This window comes from Gymnoscopelus braueri, assembly GCF_963280865.1.
Source record: "Gymnoscopelus braueri genome assembly, chromosome: 17".
NCBI classification, from domain to species: domain Eukaryota; kingdom Metazoa; phylum Chordata; class Actinopteri; order Myctophiformes; family Myctophidae; genus Gymnoscopelus; species Gymnoscopelus braueri.
The window spans coordinates 31,037,115-31,058,532 of NC_137617.1; the positions used below are offsets into that span (position 1 = coordinate 31,037,115).

The 21,418-nt window shown below is 43.1% G+C and overlaps 2 protein-coding genes across 2 annotated transcripts in view; one reads left to right on the top strand and one right to left on the bottom strand.

The window, feature by feature from the left end:
* Positions 1-6,514: 6,514 nt before the first annotated feature.
* On the top strand, positions 6,515-10,310 carry tnfrsf13b (TNF receptor superfamily member 13B; the record flags this gene model as incomplete). Its single annotated transcript, XM_080455714.1, has 4 exons — positions 6,515-6,629; positions 8,133-8,249; positions 9,304-9,606; positions 10,012-10,310. The coding sequence occupies 4 exons, from the start codon at positions 6,515-6,517 to the stop codon at positions 10,308-10,310; spliced, it is 834 nt and encodes a 277-aa protein (XP_080311840.1).
* A 2,281-nt stretch (positions 10,311-12,591) lies between these two features.
* Positions 12,592-21,418, bottom strand: part of usp22 (ubiquitin specific peptidase 22) — a 32,508-nt gene continuing 23,681 nt past the window's right edge. Inside the window, exons 7-13 of the mRNA XM_080454423.1 lie at positions 17,052-17,154; positions 16,065-16,223; positions 15,058-15,184; positions 14,626-14,717; positions 14,462-14,524; positions 13,165-13,314; positions 12,592-13,045 (exon numbers count right to left, since the gene is read on the bottom strand). Of these exons, the coding sequence (XP_080310549.1) occupies positions 13,003-13,045; positions 13,165-13,314; positions 14,462-14,524; positions 14,626-14,717; positions 15,058-15,184; positions 16,065-16,223; positions 17,052-17,154 (737 nt within the window). The 3' untranslated portion in view covers positions 12,592-13,002. The remainder of the gene's footprint in view (positions 13,046-13,164; positions 13,315-14,461; positions 14,525-14,625; positions 14,718-15,057; positions 15,185-16,064; positions 16,224-17,051; positions 17,155-21,418) is intronic.

Consider the following 21,418-nt stretch of genomic DNA (forward strand, 5'->3'; position numbering starts at 1 on the left):
ACATTGAAAGAGTTACAGAGTATAAATACCTTGGTATTTGGATAGATGAGAGACTTACTTTCAAACACCATGTAGAGGTTGTTGCTGGCAAGCTGCGACAGAAAACTGGTTTCTTATATCGAAACAGAGCCAGCTTTCCTATCATCAGCAGGAAGAGAGTTGTTGAGGCAGTGTTCCTGTCTGTCTTGGATTATGGAGACATAATCTATAGACATGCAGCAGCATCCACTCTTAAATCCCTAGACTCTGTCTACCACTCATCAATCAGATTCATCACGGGTGATAGTTATGGTACTCACCATTGTATTTTATATAACAAGGTTGGATGGCTCTCCTTGGCAGAGAGACGAGAACTGCACTGGCATCTGTTCTTATATGAAGCCATACTTGGAGATTGTCCTAGCTACATCTCATCATTTTTGGAATGGGCCCCCACTGGACCCTATCACACCTGTTCAAGTAGTTTTCTCACATTTAAGGTGCCCAAGGTCAACTCTGAATTTGGTAGATCTGCTTTTAGCTTCTGTGGTCCTACCACATGGAATGACCTGCAGACTACATTGAAGTTAACCACTCTAGTACCCTTCAGTCGTTTTAGAACTCTGGTGACCAAACAGGTCACCACAATGTGTAATTGTTTTTAGAATTTTGAAAAATGCTTGATTTCTTTTTGTAACTTTTATATCTTACATGTACTGTATGCCTTTTTCTTTTCCAATTCCCAGATGTAATGTATTTTTAAACTGTGATGTTGTTGACTTTGCACCGTATTGTATTACTCGACGACACTGCAAATGAGTTTAATTACTCAGTGTAAAAAAACTCATGTGCTGAAAATAACACATAATTATTTAAATGTGTGTATATTCTGTCTCAGGGTTTAAAATGGATGGTGAGGTGAGGTTTTGCAGTCTTTTGACTGAAAAGTTTGTCTTGAGAGAAATCTCAGCCCTCAGAAAGTTCATAGTCACCTGCAGCTTCACCTCAAAAAAGATCTCATGGAAATAGCAAACCGGTTGTAGCATTTCAACCAACTGAACATGGAGATAAAGGCGTCCTCAAACATGGAGGTTTCCTCAAGGCCAGTGGGCTGAAAATTCACATACACTACACTGCCTTACAAACAGCAGCACTAGTTACTCTTCATGTACGCTATTAAGCATAAAGTTTTAACACTACACCCTCTGTGGGCACACAGCAGCGTTGCTACAGTATGTGTTAGTTGATCTCCATCTGTGAAGCTGCCTTCACTGTTTTATCAACCAGCACAGACAGGCCCCTCATGTGTGTGCGTGTTATAGGAGTCTTTTAAAACACTGGCCACTGTCTCCATCTACTGGTCTAGACATGCTAGACACGATACTGTGCCAATAACAGGACCCACGGTTCAGAATTCTGAATGTGAATATCATTTGTCATTTTTGCAATGGGAACTTTGATAATGTTCATAATTTCATGAGGGGGGAAACATTTTAATGGTACTACTTAGTGTTATTGGGTATATTTCTATCTTGTAATTCTGTATTACAAATAATTTCTAATATGGAAATATAACATACACATAATTGTGTCAACAGAACATAACAAATATACCTAACTAACCTAACAAGGAAGGCATCCATGTCCCATGTCAGGAACTCAAACTCTGACTTCTTCCCCAGAGTTTATGTGCTTTCTCTCCCACGGCTCATGATTGCGGACCCAGAACTGTATTTGTTTCTACCAAATTACTGTACTTCCCCATGGGGATGTACACAGCAACATCCTGAGTGTTAACTGCACAACAGCTAGAATGAGATTATTCTGGTTGTTCAATTATAGTTTAGAATACATTATTTTGAATAAGCTTAAGTTCCTAAATAATTACGATGCTGTGAGCAAGGCTCACAGCCAAGGTGCACAACAGTATTCCTAGAGACCATATAATAAATATTCAATCTAAATAATGAAATAATTTCAGTGTTTCCATAATTACCATCATTTATGTTTTTTACACTCTTGAGTTAAAGCGGCACTATGTAACTTTTTTAAATTAATAAAATTTAATTTTGTCCAATCTGTATGGTAGAGTGTGTTAATACAATATAACTTATGCAATTGGGGTGGTTGTGTTTTAGCTCCCTGCACTTCTATTGAAACATTTAGATTGTGTTAAAGGTCATGTCTCACCTAGACACAAGATCTGACACGAATTTTGACCTGATGGTCAAGATTCAATTTATCGCCTGAGCAAGCAGGCAGGCTCTATTAAAAATTGCAGCACTTGCACAGGAAACCGGGATCAAATCTTTATTTTTATTTTTATTATCAATAGTATACAGTAGACTGACAGGAAATGGGGAGAGAGAGAAGGGGAGTGACACGCAGCAATGGTCGTCGGGATCGGGATTCGAACCCGCGACACGCTAGGTGCCCAGACCGCTACGCCATCCGTCCGGGCCTCGGGGTTCAAGACTGGGGTAGAAGAGGGAAGTTACATAGTGCAGCTTTAAATGAAGTTCAAGAACATATACTGCATTTTATGCGAATGACTCAGAGGTTTCTGCTGAGCTGTCAATAGCATTTCTAGTCATAACCTGAACATTCTGAGTTTGTTTCTTTCTTGCAGTAAGTTGTTTTCCTTTTCCCTTCACTGACATTTAAATAAACACCTGCTGTGAAGAGCCTATCTGAAGGTTTCTTCTGAGTTCAGAGACCTTTCAGTTCTACAGCTACCATGATGGGTTAAATGGGCAAAGAATTAACAATTAATAATGATGTCAGACTGAGTGACGAGTAGGACCCACATGCAGATGAAGCTAGGCAGATCAGTTCAACTCAAAAGGTCTTTATTCCAATAAACCAATGTTTTAACAAACAGGGCTAACAAGCGTCAAAACACAGACACAGATGTCAGACAGTTGAGACCCTAAACAAGTAGGCACACTAACACCAGATGAGTAAGGCTTGGAACGAGGCTACACTAACACTGATTTACGGACTGATAAAAACACTGAAACAGGAACTAACTCCTAGATGCAGGTGAACTCAAATGACATTCAACATAGGATAGGCTGGGGCAAACAGGACACAGGGTTACTAGGGTTAACAATAATCACAGGGTGGGGAGACAAGACAGGTAACAGCTACGAGGGCAGACACGAAGCACAATCCATGAATGCAACATTACTAATACACGAGACACCTGGGGATGAACGGACTGCAACACAGAACTACAAGACCTAGAAGACACTGAACAAACTGAACATAGAGCTACACAAACTAAAGTAAACAATCAGGAAGCATGACTAAACACCTAAGCCAATTAGGGGTTTCCTCTTTCTTACAGGGGCTTTCTAACACTTTGTGAATATTGTCAAGGCTCTTTGCTTAGCTCTCTGACTTTTGGCTTCTTGTAAATCAGCTATCAAGGAAACTAGGAATAAGTTTATTCAAAACTAAATATCTATAATCAAACATCCAATTAGGCATATAATAGACTCATCCTTGTTCATTCATTTCACATTCAAAATGTGAGGTGGAACTGAATTTAGCTGAGACACTGCCAGGTGCAGAGGATAGTTTACATAATGGGAAGAGACAGTATTGTGAAACTACACTAAACACTGTGAAACTGTGAAATGTCAGTCTTATGTGTTCCGATTACACTGGCACTAGCTGACTATGACTATGAGCACACTCCATTCCCACACATTTCATACATATTTGATATCTGCTGCTATGTGCTGTCTTTATTTGCACAAGAGATTGAGGTACTCAACTCATATTTCATATTGTCTGTTTTGACATTTGATATTTTTTCCTTTATTATTTAAATGTAACTGCAATTGCCTGTAAGCTTATGTGAAACATAAAGTGAGGTTGAAACTAAAATCTGTAGTTTCACAGTGAGTCAGCATTCATGACATCCCTTCCGCTCTACAACGTCACTTTGTGCCCCTATGTACAGACAACTTGTGTACTGAACTTTGACATTTTACAGTAGGACACACTGGGGCGGGCGTTGCTTAGTGGGTAGAGAGGCTGTCTGGAAATAAGATGGTCACTGCTTCACCTCCTGGCCCCAGTCTGTGTGTCAACGTGTCCCTGAACTCCTAACTGCTCCACCCCCCGAGCGCTCATTGTAACCACCTGAGCAGCCATCAGCTGGGTGAAGCTGAAAATAACCACATTGGTAATAACCACAGTAAAATGCTCAGTAAGGTGAACTGGGGGCCTAAAACATACTGCACTCCAGATGTTACAGTGCTGTTAAATGGCCATTATTCTGAGACTTAACACCCTGTCTGCTGAGCCATCAAATGATAGGCAACTACTGCAATCAAGGTCATACAGTATGTGCGGAAGGTTTATCTACCTTCTGAGAGTGCTGTGTGTGGAAACATGGCTGCTGTTTCACAAGCCATCTTCACACAACAAGCTCAGGAAAAGACCACCTTTGTGCGTGCGTGCATGTGTGTGTGCGTGCGTGCGCGTGTGCGTAATAAGTGTGTATGAGAGAGGCGGGGGTCCTCTTCAGCCTCAGTAAAGAAGGGGGAAATCCCAGGGTAGACTGTGTGCAGCCTCTATGTAAAACACACATCCCTGCATCACTCTAACAGGACTGTTCAACTTCTCGTCTCCACTCGCATCCAACCAGGTAAGTGACTAGGCTCATCATAGGACAGACACATGAAAGTCAAGGGTGATTTATACTTACTAGTTGCGCGCCGGTGTCATGCACCACAAATAGCCGATCTACAACCTCAAAACATGTTGCAGAGCAACTTGTTTGTATTGTTCCATTTTCACAGTGCACAACCAAGTATAAATCATATATTAGAGAGATGGGGGTATTGGGATGTCATACATTTCATGCTAGTTTATTGTTGGAAAGCTGCTTTTTCTGATTGATTGAATACTTTGCAAAAAGTACAGAGGAGCAGTTATACAATAATGCTAAGAGGATAACACAAAAAGCCCCTGAGGGCTTGTTTCTATTGTAAAAGGTAAAATGGTAAATGGTGCATTTGTATTGTATTTGATTATTTTGATGTCTGATGCATGTCTGACATTTGAGACAAAAGCACTCTGGGGTTAAGCCAATATAATCCATCGTATGACTTTGCCGAAAATACCTGATGTTACAGTAACTGATCAGCGTGTGTGTGTGTGTGTGTGTGTGTGTGTGTGTGTGTGTGTGTGTGTGTGTGTGTGTGTGTGTGTGCAAGTAAGTCAGTACACACACTGAATATGTCTGGTTCTACGTACACTGTAGTTGGCAGATGTTCCTAGAGCACTATTACGAGCATATACTCATAGAACACTGCAGGGATCAGATGAGGGGAAGGAAGAACAGCTAAGGCAAGTGGAAGGAAAGAGATACGGTATGTATGTTTCTTAAATTGAGACAAGTCATGTTTCAGTGAGGTGATGAGCTAGAACAATACTATGATTCAAACTCAGCCCTTGTGTGTGAAACCAGATGATGGTTTCACACAAAGTGTAGTTTTGGTCTCACTGTGTGTGTGTGTGTGTGTGTGTGTGTGTGTGTGTGTGTGTGTGTGTGTGTGTGTGTGTGTGTGTGTGTGTGTGTGTGTGTGTGTGTGTGTGTGTGTGTGTGTGTGTGTGTGTGTGTGTGTGTCACGCCTCACTGAGCGTGCTCAGTAGAGCAAGGAAGAGTTTTGCTGAGTCCAGAGATATGATTCGATGATGTTGAGATGGGTGAAGAATGGAGAAAGAGCAAGAGACCCTGTGTTTTTTTCAAGCAATATAATCTGTAATATCTGCAAGAGACTAAAGAACAGGGAAAACTGTTGCGCCCTATTTTATTTTTATATGAAACGTGACCGAAACTACGAACACAGAGCACTTCATGAGCATGTAAAAATAAAATCTACTATTTTCTTAGTCTCTGTCTAAGGAGTCTCTCTCAAATAGCCATTGTTGAAGTCCCATATTTGTTTACTGCAAGCTTTGCTCAATTGCCCACTTCTATCTGTCCCTATTTTGAGCAAGCAAAAGTTTTCAAAAAATATAAAAGTACCAAAAATAAAAACACATTTTGAGCTTGTAGATCGGCTATTTGTCACTATTTGTTGTATGGCTTAGTTGAGGCTACAATTCTACTCCACTACCAAGACATTAGCAATCAAACAAGTCAGGTCCCTTTGCGTCTGAAGGTATGAGTAATGGTGTGGTGGCTTATCCCCGTTTTATACTTGGTCGAGCGCCATGTAGCACACCGAAAATAGCTGATCTATAAGCTCACAACACATCGCAGCGTGATGCATTGTGAGCTGGTAGTTTGCTATTTTTGGCACGGAACTATGTATAAATCAGGCAGTGTTAAACTTGTTTATATCCTACTGTATATAACTGTGACTATGTGGTACAATCAATCACAGTTTTCTACATTAGTGTGCCACGGCTCATTTTCCCTTCTCACTTCATTTTCTAGATTCAACCCATTGATTTTAATATTCATTTAACAGTTGGAATCCGTCTGTCTCAGTTTGAGTTCTAAAGGGGGCAGATGGGAGGGCGTTGCTCAGAGGGACAGCACTGGGATGTTCTGCTCAGAAGTTGCCTGCCCTGTCACCTGGTCTGTAAGCAGAGAAACACGCCTGCCCGGTGTGCCGAGTACTGTGGTGAGTTTAACATAGCTTATATGCATGATGCAAGGGTCCCATGACAATATATCACATTTGAACCCGAGCCCACACAACCCCCGCACAATCACTGTAATCTCACGTCCAGAACCTAATCGTTGACCCACACAAAAAGTTATGCAAATCTTACCTTTCCAGCTCTCTTGCAGTCCAACACTTTTAAGTCTTCCATAGCAGTGAGCTATGGAATTGGCCTACTGTAGTGTTGCATGCACACCACATTCTACACACAATGGGGCATATTACCATTTACCATCAATCAAGGGGGCATTGTGTGCTTTTAAGAGATGGTAGATGAAAAATTTGTCTACACAGATTCCTTATCAATATGGTGTACAATTCACTAACCCGCTGGATAAAGTAGTTAATGATCTGGGGAACACACTATAAGAGTCCCAGAGAAAGAATTTGAAGGATAGCCTGATTAATTAATTGTAACTGACTGTCATTCAACACAATAATGCTCACCTCCCTCTTCTTCAGCGGGAGTATAGTCCATCAGTATGGGTGACATGGTGGCTACAGGTGATGAATCTGCAGGATGTGGCACAAGGGACATTTTATTTAGCATGAATAGCTTGCTAAAAGTTAACCTGTGTTGATCACATTTAGAATAAGAAGTGTATTAATTACCTAGTTTTCTTTGTGGCATCTGTATGATCTGTAGCCAGTGGAAAACTATGGATAGCAAGTTACAAAAGTAGACTAACATGAGCTTAGCAGCAGGAGATGAGCTGTGATTGTTATAACAGGGCTCATCTCAGCTGTGTGGGTTGCTGTGATTGGTGTCTAATGTTGTGGGGAATGTGATTGGTGTACCAGCATCAGTACAGCTGTGTAGTTTGCTGTGATTTGGCTAGTTTTGTGGGGACATTACATGCATTATGTAGGCCTATGTAATAATAATAACAATAATAATAATAATAATAATAATAAACTTTAGAAAAATAACACAACATTAAATAGATAATAATTTACTAAAATGCATATAGGTTAAAGCTCAAATACTTTTCAGTTTTTCAGTTTATACAGTACAAGGCCTCGCCTATAATATATTGACATATTATGTCAACTATGTCTTTTAGATTGTAAAGTTCTCTGGAGCTTTCTTGACATAGAAATGCATTACAACCTGATTACGATGTGTTTGCGTGCCCATCCGAGTCAACCCGACTGTCCATTTTTGGTAGTGTGGGGGGGCCCTCAATGATAATTGGCCCAGGGGTCCCTGCAAGGCTTAATCCGTCTGAATCCAGGATGGATTTATCCAGCATTAATCGAAAATGCAATGCACAAACGGTCGATGGAATCACTTTTGCCCTCTGTGTGCCCAACTGTCCATGTACTAGGCTACAGGTATAGTACCCCAAGTCACCCCAAAGTGGCTGTTTATTAACCTTTCCAAATGACAGTCAAGCAATTTTGTAAGATAAGAGCACCAATATGTCCTGCTGTCCCCCATGTCATTGTGTTGTGTGGCAGTGGCAGAGCAGTGCAAGGCGCTCACCGGCCAGTACTATGACCGCCTCCTGAGGAAATGTCTGAGCTGTGCAGAAGTGTGTGGAAGTCACCCAGCACATTGCTCCCAACACTGCCAGAGTGAGCGCACGCACACGCACGCGCACACACACACACACACACACACACACACACACACACACACACACACACACACACACACACACACACACACACACACACACACACACACACACACACACACACACACACACACACACACACACACACACACACACACACACACACACACACAATGCATGTGTGTGGTGGGGTCATGAGAGATGAAGAGGGTGAGAAAGCAAGGCAGTGTCAAGATTCAGTATGTAACAGTATTGTAGATGCAAGATAATGCATGAATGCATGATGACTGTGTCTTACCTACAGAAAAGCTGGAGCCTTCAACTCTGCATTCACAGCATAGGCAACCAAATTGAAGTGTCTTTGATTCTTAGTCAGGCACCGGTATGCGGTCGATTGTCAACAGAGCTGGGTTTTCTAAATACAAACTAATTTAAACCCAGGACACCGGGTAAATGGAACAGACTACCTCGTTTAACAGAAAACTAGCAGTAGTCAGGATGTGAGTTGAGAACCACCACCACCACTTACTATATTTACACCATGCAACGCCATGGGAACAAAATGAACCCACCTGGCTTCAAACAGCCTGTCAGGCAGAGGAAGCTTCCTGTAGAGAAGACTGACTGGTAGAAGGAGTCAGCAGAGACACTATAGGTTGAGTGAAACACATTAACCACATAAGCACTATTCTAACCAAAAAATATATTAAATGTAATATTTAAATATTTTTGAATATTTTCTGGACTATAAAGACATACCTACAATAGGGACACCAGAGTGAAAATGGTTAAGATTTTAAAATGGAGTTCTGCAACGTCAATAAACGGTACATAATACAACTAGAAAGGGACGTTCCGAAGAGTGCATGTATATCTGTACTGTCTACATTATCTACCAATGTAGACGGTACTATTCGGGATCAATATCAGAATCTAGATATCAGATATCAGAATCAGAATCAGAATCAATGCATGCTAAATACATGAAGGGGTACTTCGTCAGAAGCTACAACTATGTTTTCATTCTCCTCTCTCTCCACCCTGTCATCCAGCCCGGCCACCTGCCTTGGCTTCCCCCACTCAGAACCCTGCGATTGAAGAGAGCAAATACACAACAGCCTCCAGAAGACACTCCACTCCGCCCACCGTCTTACAAGGCCCCACCATTCTTCTCTACTCTCTACTGGCCCTGAGCGTGGTGCTGCTGGTGTCTGCCTTGTCTGTAGCCCTGCTGGTGCTTCTCAGGACAGCCAGGACCAGAGCTCACAGACCAGGGCCCACAGTGATGATCTGTGCCCAGGAAGTTGAGGCTGGGCACGGCCAGGAGGTCAAGCGGCGTGGGCAGAACTCTCAAGGTCAGTGTTACTGGAGTGAGCAGTGAGCCAGCATCTCATTTGGTGCAGCCTGTTACTACTGTTGGGTTACTGCAAGCTGCAATCTGTAACTTGTTTTAATGCATAAAGCGTTTATTTTATCCAATCTGTAATAACGGTAATACAACATAACTGGCAGGGGCCAGCCATGAATGAGTGGGTAGAGAGGCCGTCTGGGAATTGTAAGTAGTTTGCGTGTCAGTGTAACAATTGCCTCAAAACAAAGAAAGAAAAGCCCTGGTTCGGACACATGTTTATAAATGATGATCAGGTTTGAGTCGGGCTCGGTTACTATACGCTGTTGGTCTTGGGATGGGTTCGGACAGAAACAGTCGGCCCGAGCCGTGCTCCAATTCTGTCTACTGCCCTCTTATTATCACATTCCAGATTTCCTCATGGACTCTAGCGGTTTCCCGCCTCAAACACGTTCCTCCAGCCCCACGGAAACCTGCGAGTGTGTCCACTGCTTCTGCGACCTCAGAGTGCCACCCACGCGTGGGGACGAGAAGCCGCAGAGACCCCCTTTTTCCTCCGTCCCTCAGGGACCGGCAGTCCTCCGGCAAAACGGTCCCCAAAGAGACACTGTTTTGGGTCAGCAGGCACTGACGCTCCCCAAGCATGGAGATCCAGGAGGGGGAGCTGGATGTGGAGGGATTATCTGCTCACCTTCTCAACCCACACATTAAAGTCCTGAATGTTAATTTAACGCTGAAAGTATATTTAGCTGGGGTAAAAAGCTGCTTACACTCGGCCGTACGTGGCCAGGATCAGACACCACCAGTTGAGAACTGGAAAGACCCTGTGGAAGCAATGCAGTGGGTGCTGTGAGGGCAAACTTCTGAATCACTTAAGCCCTATAAAGTTAGTTGTACCACAAATAGCGAAAAAGCCGATCTACAAGCTCACAACGCGCCGCATCAGGATGCATTGTGGGCTTGTAGATATGATATTTTATTTTGGTACAAATTTGAACATTTCTTAACATGATTCATTTCTTTTTTTTAAGTATTTCGCCTATCATGACATGCCCAAAATACTCAAAGAGGGTCTTGCCAGTGCATCTGTCCACAGCATCAGACTCAGCATGATCCCCCCACCTTCAAAAGACCATCTTCACACATTAAAAGACCATACCGACGGTCTGGCATGTCTAGCCCACTGACTCACGGTACAGTTCACATTACTGTCGACCATTTTCTGAAGCATAGTTCGGTTTGTTTGATTGTGAAGCCACTCTATTCCATTCATTTGACTTGAGTACGATATTAAATTAATCTTGAAGAGAAATGTAATCCAACTCAGTGAACTTTATTGTGTGGTTGTCTTTTGTAAAAGTTACATTATTGTTGCTTTTTAAAAGCACGGACCGATTTCAGAAGTCTAACCGCGCAATTATGTTTGGCCAGCATCGACTCAATTATTCAGGTATGTTAGGGTAGTTTTATTAACGTGTAACTCATGTACAGTACTTATGTAAGTTGTGTTATATGACCAAAGCTGTGAATAGACGATGACATGTACGGACACCAGTATGGTCCTTTAATGGCCAGAATGTCCAGTAACTATGCATACCCACATGCCAACTAAATTCTTACCAACATGCCATCACGTCATGGATGGGAATAAAAGTGCAGCACACAGGAGAGTTTAAAGATATAGATATATTTTATTCTATTCGTGAGTCTCACCATTATTGTGTCCAGTTTTTCTTTTCAGCAGTAATTGTATGTGCATTGAAGGTTTTGATCGATTTGATTCGAACAGGTTCGCAGTTGAGGTGACCAGGTGGCCTACTGTTCTACAATATGCAAGAACCAAACCACCTTTTCACTATTAGTTTGAACTCTTTTTCACTTACATACAAACTGTACATACATACATACTTTTACATACAACTCGTCAACGTTTCGGGAAAAAAATTAAAAGTGGGGGTGCAGGGGGGGGGAGAAAACGAAAAATATATTTTTCCTCTGGAAACTGTAAGAACCAGCTCTGACAGCATGCCGAATGCAAGTACTGATTCAGTACACGAAACATGCGCACACGCACGACACATGTGCATACATACAGGAATACATACACGCATTTACACCAATGCACGCATTTACACCAATGCACACACACTGGGGTTGTAGTTTTTTTTTTCTTTTGCTTCTTTGCTCACACACATGCACACACGTTCACACACAAACTCACGGAATTCGAGCGACATGCCGCAAACACTGTGGGAGTGAGCCGAGAAACTATTGGACACAGACAGACAGACAGACAGACAGACACACACACACACACACACACACACACACACACACACACACACGCACACACACACACACAATTAAGAACAGTACTGTCCCCCTTTGTCTTGTTTTCACAATTTCACCGTTTAAGTCTGAAACATCGCTCACGACAACATATCCAGAACTATGCACAAATATGGCAATATAATGACACCATGGTAAAATAAAAAACGAAACAAAAAAATTAAAACAATCACACCCACAAGCGTGCTATGAACAAACAAACAAAAACCAAACAGACTTCACAACAGCAGGCTCGTGGAAATGTTCACCACCATTTGTGTTTTCCTTGTGTAAAAAAAAAAGGAAAAAGTGACAGCAAGCTTCAAGGGGGATGGGTTGAGGGTGCAAAAACGTAAACAAACATTTGGATTATGTAGAAAAATATACTTGCTATGCTTTTTTTTCTCTTAGTTTTTTTTTTGCCGCCCTTTTACTGTATGGATGAATCGAGAAAGAGAGAGAGAGGGATGGACAGAATCCTAACAGAACCAGTTAAGTTAACTTCTGGAGAGATTTTTTTTTTGCTCATGTCCTACAGTATCTGAGAATTACAAATAAAGTTATAAATGATCGGTTTGTCATTACCGTTTTCGCATTCAGAGGGAATATACATAGAAATGCATAAGCTAGGACAACCTACCAACCATATATATTTTTTATTATATATATATATATATATATACACTGTATATAGCTGAGTGGGTAGAGAGGCCGTCTGGGAATCGGAAAGTCATCGGTCCTGGAAGGTCGCCGATCCGCCTAGTCTAGACTGCTGGATGCTCCGGCTCTTACAGTACGTCCCTCTCTTCGTCTCATCCCTTTATCACATCCACCCTCTTTGTGGAGTGTCTCCCCCATCTCCCTTCACTCCATCATCATGTGCCCCATCTTCGTTGAGTGTTTCACCTCTCCACTAACTTTTGTTTCCCTCCATCATGTCTTCTGTCTTCGATTGGTGCCAGCACTCTCTGCTTCTCTCTCTCTCTCTCTCTTTGTCTTTGATCATTCCCTCCCCATCCTCTCTTCTCTCCTCCACACCGCCGTTGTGGATTCAGTGAGCAGACAAAGAGGGGAATTATTCGTACTCCAGGAACTGTTTGTGGTAGAACAAAAGGTACCTAGTGGAGAGACAAAAAATACCACCTTTTTAAACACTCTGACAAATTCTATCCTTTGTTTGGGGCCATATGGGGGGAGGGTGTTCACACACATTCTCTCTCTCTTTTCTCTCTCTCACCCTTCACTGTCCAGTACGTCCTTGATGCTAGCCTTGGTGATGATGGCGTCGTCACATTTGAACCACTGGTCCTTGTGCTGGCGGATGAAGGTGGTGTAGTGTCCACTCTCCAGTGTTCCCTGGTGGTTGACCACTGCAAACAGACTGTACCTGCCAGAGCCAGAGAACAGGAGGGAGGGAGCAGGGAGGGAAGAGAGAGAGGGAGGGGTGGAAGACGTAGAAATAAAGGAAATGTAAGAGAGAAAGAGAGAAGGGAAGAGGAAGGCGGTATGGGGGTGGAGGAATAAAGGAAAAAGAACAGGAGTGAGGGAGAAGGGCCGTAGGGGTGTTTATTTTTTTAATATACTAAATGTTTTTATCCCACGATTTTTGTAACCCATTTTGACCCAGTACCAGTGGCGCTACTCTCCCTCTGCCAGCCTGGGGAGAGCCCCAAACTGAGCTCATGCTTCCTTCAATGCATGAGGAGTGAGCAGGCCGCTTCAATCACCTGACAGGGGGGAGTTTCCCCAGTAGGATGTAGCGTGTGGAAGGAACACGTATTCCAACCAGTTCCTTACCCTCCATCAGGTGCCCCGGCTGACCAGTGGGAGGCAGTATAGAGACCAGGATTACTGCATGTTTTTTGTGAGGGTACCTACCCTAGGGGACACGGGGAGAATGTGGAAACTCCACACAGAAAGGCCTTTTCGCCAACCCCACCTAGGGTATGGGCACTGATGACGCGGAGGAGAGAACACACGAGAATCTAACCCAGGACCTTCTAGCTGTGAGGCGACAGCGCTACCGACTGTGCCACCGTGCCCCTCCCAGACCGTAGTGTTAATCAGTTAATCAAACTAATCGATTATTGATTGGGTGTAATCAAGAGATACTGACCTACCAACGGAGGTGTTTTGTATAAAATATAGTTTTGGACCATGACAGAGGCGCGCAGTCTCAAGCGAACTGGAGCCACGAGAGGCACCACCGAGCGAGCTAAAGCGAGCGAGTTGCTGTGCTGAACGTTGCGACGTTCGCCTGAGCCTACTCAGCGCCGTCCGAGTAATGTACCGATAGGCACAGAACCGTAAATCATGTTGCAGGGACAGCTCTGCCTCTGGGTAGGTCAGTATCTCTTGATTACACCCAATCAATGGTCTGATGAAACGCGGGTAGGTCAGGTATCTCGCCTACTTAGACCATTCGATCGTCTGATAAAACGTGATAATGTCCCATTCAGTGCATTGGTTGCATTCGAAGCCGGTCCGTTTAGAGGGTTTTAAGTGAGCAAAGAAATCAAACACTGTGTTCTTACTTGTTGTCGTTGTTGAAGGGGTCTGAGGTTTGTTGATACTGCCCATTCATCCTGCTCTCTTTACTGAAACACACCAAACCACATGAATAAAAAAACATGTTCATACGTGTATATACACTGGATATATAGCTGAGAGAGACAGACAGACAGACAGACAGACAGACCTGGAGGCCATGAAGGGGGTCATGTCCAGCTCTAAGGGGAAAGACACATAGGTGGTGATCTTTCTGCGTAGCTTGGCTGAGTGTTCAAACCTCTAAAACACAGAGAGAGGTAGAGAGAGAGAGGGAGAGGGAGGGAGAGGGAGGAGGGTCAGACAAAGATGAAAAGAAAGGGAAGGGGAGAGATGGCAGGGGGAGGAAAAGAGAGATGAAGACAAAGAGAGAAGTCAAGGGAGTGAGAGAAGGACAGAGAGAGAGAGAGAGACAGAGATGTAAGAAGAGATGTCAGGGAAGTTGGTATTAATCAATAAGCATTGATTATTTCATGAAACAAAATTCCAAAGGTTCTGGGCAATGCATTTTTGATAATTTCAATGTTGAATCTTGTATTACCACGCACGCACGCACGCACGCACACACGCACACACACACTACCTTGAGATGAAAGCAAGCGACGATGGGGAGTTTCTTCATGGTCAGTTGTTTGGTGGACTCCTGGTAGCTATGGCAACCACTACACTTGATCTTAGCACTGCTGCCTAAGTGCTCTGGTCTGGTAAACCTGCAGAGAACAAAGGAATGGATGGAGTGGTCGTGGTTGTGGTTGTGGTTGTGTGTGTGTGTGTGTGTGTGTGTGTGTGTGTGTGTGTGTGTGTGTGTGTGTGTGTGTGTGTGTGTGTGTGTGTGTGTGTGTGTGTGTGTGTGTGTGTGTGTATATGTGTGTGTGTGTGTGTGTGTGTGTGTGTGCTGGCACTACAGAGAGGTAGTTACGCTACATTTGATTTTGTACGGAAATGATTGAATATTCCGGTCTAGAAAATTATATAATTTATGCAGGAAAATGGTATGCAGGGTCACAAGGGAAGCTGTGTTGCTCATTCCTTGCTTGTCGTTTGCTGCTGCTTACGGCTGTCTGTCAAGTATAGATAATGTTTTTTAGTATGCACTACAAGCACTACAGATGCTACTAGGTTTCATCGTTTACCTGGTATCCTAGTTTCTTTGTGGCACTACATTGTTCACTCTGCACTCTACTGCTGCTTACTCCGATCTCACACGTGTCAGTCGCTCCAGATAAGAGCATCTGACACAAATCTAAATTGAACAATACAAATACAAGGAGATAAGCTCTGGATTCAATTCAGATTCTCTGTTCCTGTAACAGCTCAATTCTCCCTCACAGAACGCTCTGTGAGGGAGAACGCTCTTATCCAGAGTGACTTACAAGTGTGAGATCAGAGTAAATGGCATGGCACCAAATGACAAGGTAAAATGGTCACAGATTACCACATAATGGCCATAATACATTTGGTTTCTGTCAAAATGACTTAACACTTGGATCCAAGTCATTTAACCACAATTCCAGGGTCAACTCATGGTATCCTGTTCTTGTGTTCTACAGTATATAATTATTATTTGTGATTGATGTCTGGTGCTGGTACCTGCGGAGGCAGTCAGTGAGTGTGGTGGACCCGCTGGTGTGAGTTTCTCCGTTAAGGGCTGAGCCGTCTCCTCCCGGGCTGAGGGGCCAGAAGGGCGTGGAAGAACCCGGCAAGTCCAGGCTGATGTCCCAGAACGGGTCGATGGTTGTCGACACACCGCTGGGAGAGAGAGAGAGAGAAGGAGGGAAGGGAAGAGAAGAGGTGAGCATTGAGTTTACGTGAGGGGAAGGCGTGTGTTCTGTCGCAATGCCAAAATTAAACTAGTACCAGTAGAAAGAGAAAGAGAGAAAGAGAGGTGACACTTCCACACCATATAGCAGACAAAATTTCACAGAGGATAAAAACACAATAAAGCCCTAAAGCTTATTTAAATTGTGAAATAAGCCACTGAGGTTGCAACCAAAGTACAGTAACTAAAATTCTCCCAACAAAGATTGGGCCATTGCCAATGACCTTATGTGCCACATTTCCCAATGTTGTTGATGTACGACCTTCAAATCTTGCTGGTTGACCCACATTCGATTGTCTCCAAAAAACAGAAAGAAGAAGAAAAGTACGCAAACTGACCACCAGGTGGAACTAGAGTTCAACTTCATAGGTCCTGTGGTCTGAGAACTCATGTTGCTGCAGTGGATGAGGCAGCTGGATGTGTGTGTGTGTGTGTGTGTGTGTGTGTGTGTGTGTGTGTGTGTGTGTGTGTGTGTGTGTGTGTGTGTGTGTGTGTGTGTGTGTGTGTGTGTGTGTGTCTATTCTGTGGTCTGTGTGTGGAAGTGTATAAATTGTCAGCATTTGTGTTGTGTGATTTTCGTGTCTGACTGCAGGAAGGAGAGGAGAGGAGAGTATGAGTCATTTCAGGACAGAATTGATCGTCTGAGGATAGTGGGAGACAGATAGCATCTCCGCTTCTGTCAAGTGCATTGGTATTTTTCACAATTTCACCTGCTGTTTGGAGGAGATAAGATAACAAACAAGCACACACACACTTACTGGCAGACTTGACAGGTGACGTCTGACTGCAGCCCACCAGTGAAGATTTGGTCGATGATGCAGTTACAGTGATTTGGGTTGTTGGCTTTCTTCCCATTGTCATCTGTATGAAAGTTTGCACGCACGCACGCACGCACGCACGCACGCACGCACGCACGCACACACACACACACACACACACACACACACACACACACACACACACACACACACACACACACACACACACACACACACACACACACACACACACACACACACACACACACACACACACACACACACACACACACACACACACACACACACACACACACGTTGTTATTGCTTTAATTGTGAGGAACATCATTGATTTCCATTCATCGCATTAATCATTCCTTGAGCTGGAAGCAAATTGTCATTGTCCTCATCTTTCTATCCTGTGAAGACACACACAAACACAAGCAGTACTGCATAACAGCCCCTCCCACCAATATCACCGTTCACTCTGTCTGCCCCCTCAACTGCAGTATCAGAGAGAGAAGCAGAGTGAGAGACAGAAAGAGCGAGAGAGAGAGAGAGAGAGAGTCTCAATGCAATCAGCACTTCTCAAACAGCTCACTGTCAATTACTGTCCTCTCCTCTCTTCATTCATCACTACAGAGCGACCCCGTCTCCACCTCTATCCTCAACCGTGTCTTCCTCATAATGCTTCCTTTATCCCCTCTTTACTCATTTCCCTCTCTCCCTTTGTCTTGATCCCTCCCTCCCTCTATGTGGCCATCTCAGTTCTAAGTTCGATTCGCCATGCTCTGTTAGCACAAATGTTCATCCATTTCAAAACACCGGTGATGACCTACAGTACAAGGCGACCAAGGGCATGGCAGCTCCCTACCTGCGGGATATGATCCAGCATTACACCCCTTCCTGCACACTTACATCAGCTAACACAGAACGTTTGTCCATCCTGTCCCTACGACACCCTGGCCAACGCTCCAAGCGTACTAGACTCCACTCCCAAGTGGAATTACCTCTATCTGTCACAGGTTTGCAGGCTCACTCCCCATTTTACACCGCAGTCTGAAAACTAACCTCTTCAGACTCCACCTCACCCCTTAGCAGTTAGCACTCTGTATTCCTTTGTGTCTTTATCGTTATTTTAGACAGATGCATCATGCAGTTTGCTTGTCCAAAAATGCTAAGCATGTTACGTAGATAGTAAATTTTCATTTTTCTTGGCACTGTAATTACTGTACCACTTAGTTTGTTTGACAAAGGTTCACGGCATTTAATATGAATGTGTGTATCAGTGCAGTATATGCAGGGCAGTGGTTCTCAAGCATTTCCATGCCAACGACCCCCATAACAGAACAGTTGTGTTAAAATTTTTCAGGATTATTCCACATTTTGAGTGTTTGTGTGCAGTTGGAGTTCTCAAACTATTTGTCCCAAGGGCCCACCAAGCACGAGAACTCCCTTTTGCCTGTCGGTAAAAAGTGCCCTCTATCCAGACCATAGATGCAGCATTTACTATGGTGAAAAGAACGCAAATGCCCCCTCTCCATGCCCTACTGGAAGGCAGCATTCAGGAGAATTGCCCCTTTCTTACTCTCCTGAACTTGAATGCAGCATTTTATGTTGAAAGAATTGCCCTCTGTAGAAATCCATGCCGCCTACACTGCATCTCCAGTAAAGCTTACTTAATTGAGCGCGGTGCTGCGCAGTGCGCGCACAGAATTATAGCCGATTTACAAGCTCACTACGTGTCGCAGCGCGACGCAAGCTTGTAGATCGGCTATTTTCTGTGTGCGATACCGCAATCCGCAACGAAGTATACCGTATACACAATCGAAACCTGGCCGGGCGCACAACGCACATGTCCACTCAACAACGAGGAGAGGAGAGGAGAGCACACAAGACGAGTGATCCGTCTTAATTTGAGACAGATAGGTATGTGTGGAGAAACAAGAAATGACAAAGTCATAATATACCCGCTTGCGGCAGGCTCATTGTGCAGAATGTCCCTAGCCTGGTAAACCCTCCCTCCGGAAATCTCATTTCTATTTGATTCCTGGAGTGAGTCTGGCCTGATCCGCCTTTCTGCAATATTGGCTGTGCTGGAGTTGGGCGGGAGTAATACCGTTGACTGACAACCCCTTCAGCCAATGATAATTTTCCCCCTTCAGCCAATCAGCAGTTCACCAGTCTTAATGTGACGCGACGGGACTTTTGAGACAGCCATACCCAAAATGGGTTGCCTTATTCGGATAGAATGGTGTCACTGCCCGCCCCTACCGGTTCTCTAAATTTTTATTTTTAAATAGGCTTTGTCATGATTAATTGACCACATATATGAAGTTAAACAACTAAATTCTATCCAAACGATATCTTATAAGTAAATTCCGTGCCTCAAAATAGAAGTTAGAGAGCTTTTTGAAGTAAAAAAATAGCGGAGAATTGGCCGCACAAGAAAAAGATGGCTGCCGTTCGTGTTTTGGGCTCACTCGAACTCGCCACCTGATTGGCCAACGTAAGCTGTCAATCACAGAACAATGAGCGACGACGCTGATAGGCGCGGCCGTTTGGCATACACAGCCAATATTGCAGAGAGGCGGTTCATGCCAGACTCACTCCAGGAATCAAATAGAAATGAGATTTCCGGAGGGAGGGTTTACCAGGCTAGAATGTCCCAGCCAATGCAACCGGGTGTTGTTAAAACATTTAGAACACGTGCACGCCTTCTCTGTTGCAGCCAGGCCATTATATCTTTGTAGGTTGCAGGTATGAGGGGATATAATTCCTTTGTCACTTACTTTAGGCCTATAGAGTAGGTCTACATGTACATAAAGGTTCGTCATCATCAAGACTGGAATACTTTTTAACTCCGTGGCACTATGAACGGCCGAGGATTATGCCTCTGTTCTGAACGATGTTGCCAGATTTGGCGAGAGAAATAAGCAACCAGGTCTATGAAAACAATCTCAAAAGAAACGACTATATATAGGCCACCCAAGCACTTTAAAGTTTAAACCTATATAGAAATACATTGAATATTTGAAAATAGCCGATCTACAAGCTCGTTGTGAGCTCGTAGATCGGCTAGAAAAATCTGGGGAAAAAATGTTTTGAAAATGTATGAATATTTTCCAAATTCACACAGATCTTGCATGGGGGGTTATATGTGACTGGGTACAATGCTTTATGCCGCAAGTTGGCATTTTTCAAATTGGAACATATTTGAAGAAGATGTGATCATTTGAATCTGGTTATCTATAATAGTGCAAACTGAGATAATCCCTTCTAAAGAATTGTCACTTCGGAGCACCTCTCAGCTCCAGGTAATGGGCGTGAACAATGGGTAATTTATTCAGCCTAGCCACTCCTCTAATCACTCCCCCATTGACACCTTTCAGTCAGCTGTCCACTTTATTTAGTGCCAGGGACCCCCATAGAGGATCTGTGTTGTAAAAAAAAAGGCATAATAAGTAATCATCATCATAATAGATTTAATACAATATTTATTTGAAAATAGCAGATCTACAAGCTCACAATGCATGCTTGTAGATCGGTAATTTTCTAATTGCCGATGTAAGTAAATGTATTGATACAATCCAGTGCTAGTGTTGTATGTGTATATCTATAAAGTAACTAAAGTTTTCAAATAATTGTAGTGGAGTAAAAGTACAATATTTGCCTGTGAGATGTAGTTGAGTAGAAGTAAAAGTACTGATAATTGGAAATACTCCAGTTAAGTAAAAGTACCTCAACTGGTTAATTATTAAAAAAAAAATTGAGCATATTAAGTAATCATCATCATAATAGATTTAATAAAATATTTATTTGAAAATAGCAGATCTACAAGCTCACAATGCATGCTTGTAGATCGGCAATTTTCAAATTGCCGATGTAAGTAAATGTATTGATAAAATCCAGTGCTGGTGTTGTGCTGTGAGAGAAACAAGCTACGAGGTCTATGAAAACAAGCCCAAAAGAAACGACCAGTTTCGCCACTTGAGGTGAAATACATCAGCTATTTTCAAAAAGAGTCTTGAAAGCAAGGCCAAATAAGCAGTGGTGGGAAAAGTACTCAAATTCTCTACTTAAGTAAAAGTACCAATACTGCAATATAAAAATACTCTGTTCCAAGTAAAAGTCCAGAATTAAAAATGTACTTGAGTAAAAGTACAAAAGTATTGGCATCAAAATGTACTTGAAGTACCAAAAGTACTAAATATTTGAAAATAGCAGATCTACAAGCTCACAACGCGTCGTATGTGAGCTTAAGTACAGTACTTGAGTAAATGTACGTAGGTACTTTCCACCACTGCAAATAAACGGCTACATGTCGTCGTGACGTCTTTGTTTAACTGCAACATGGCGTTTGCACT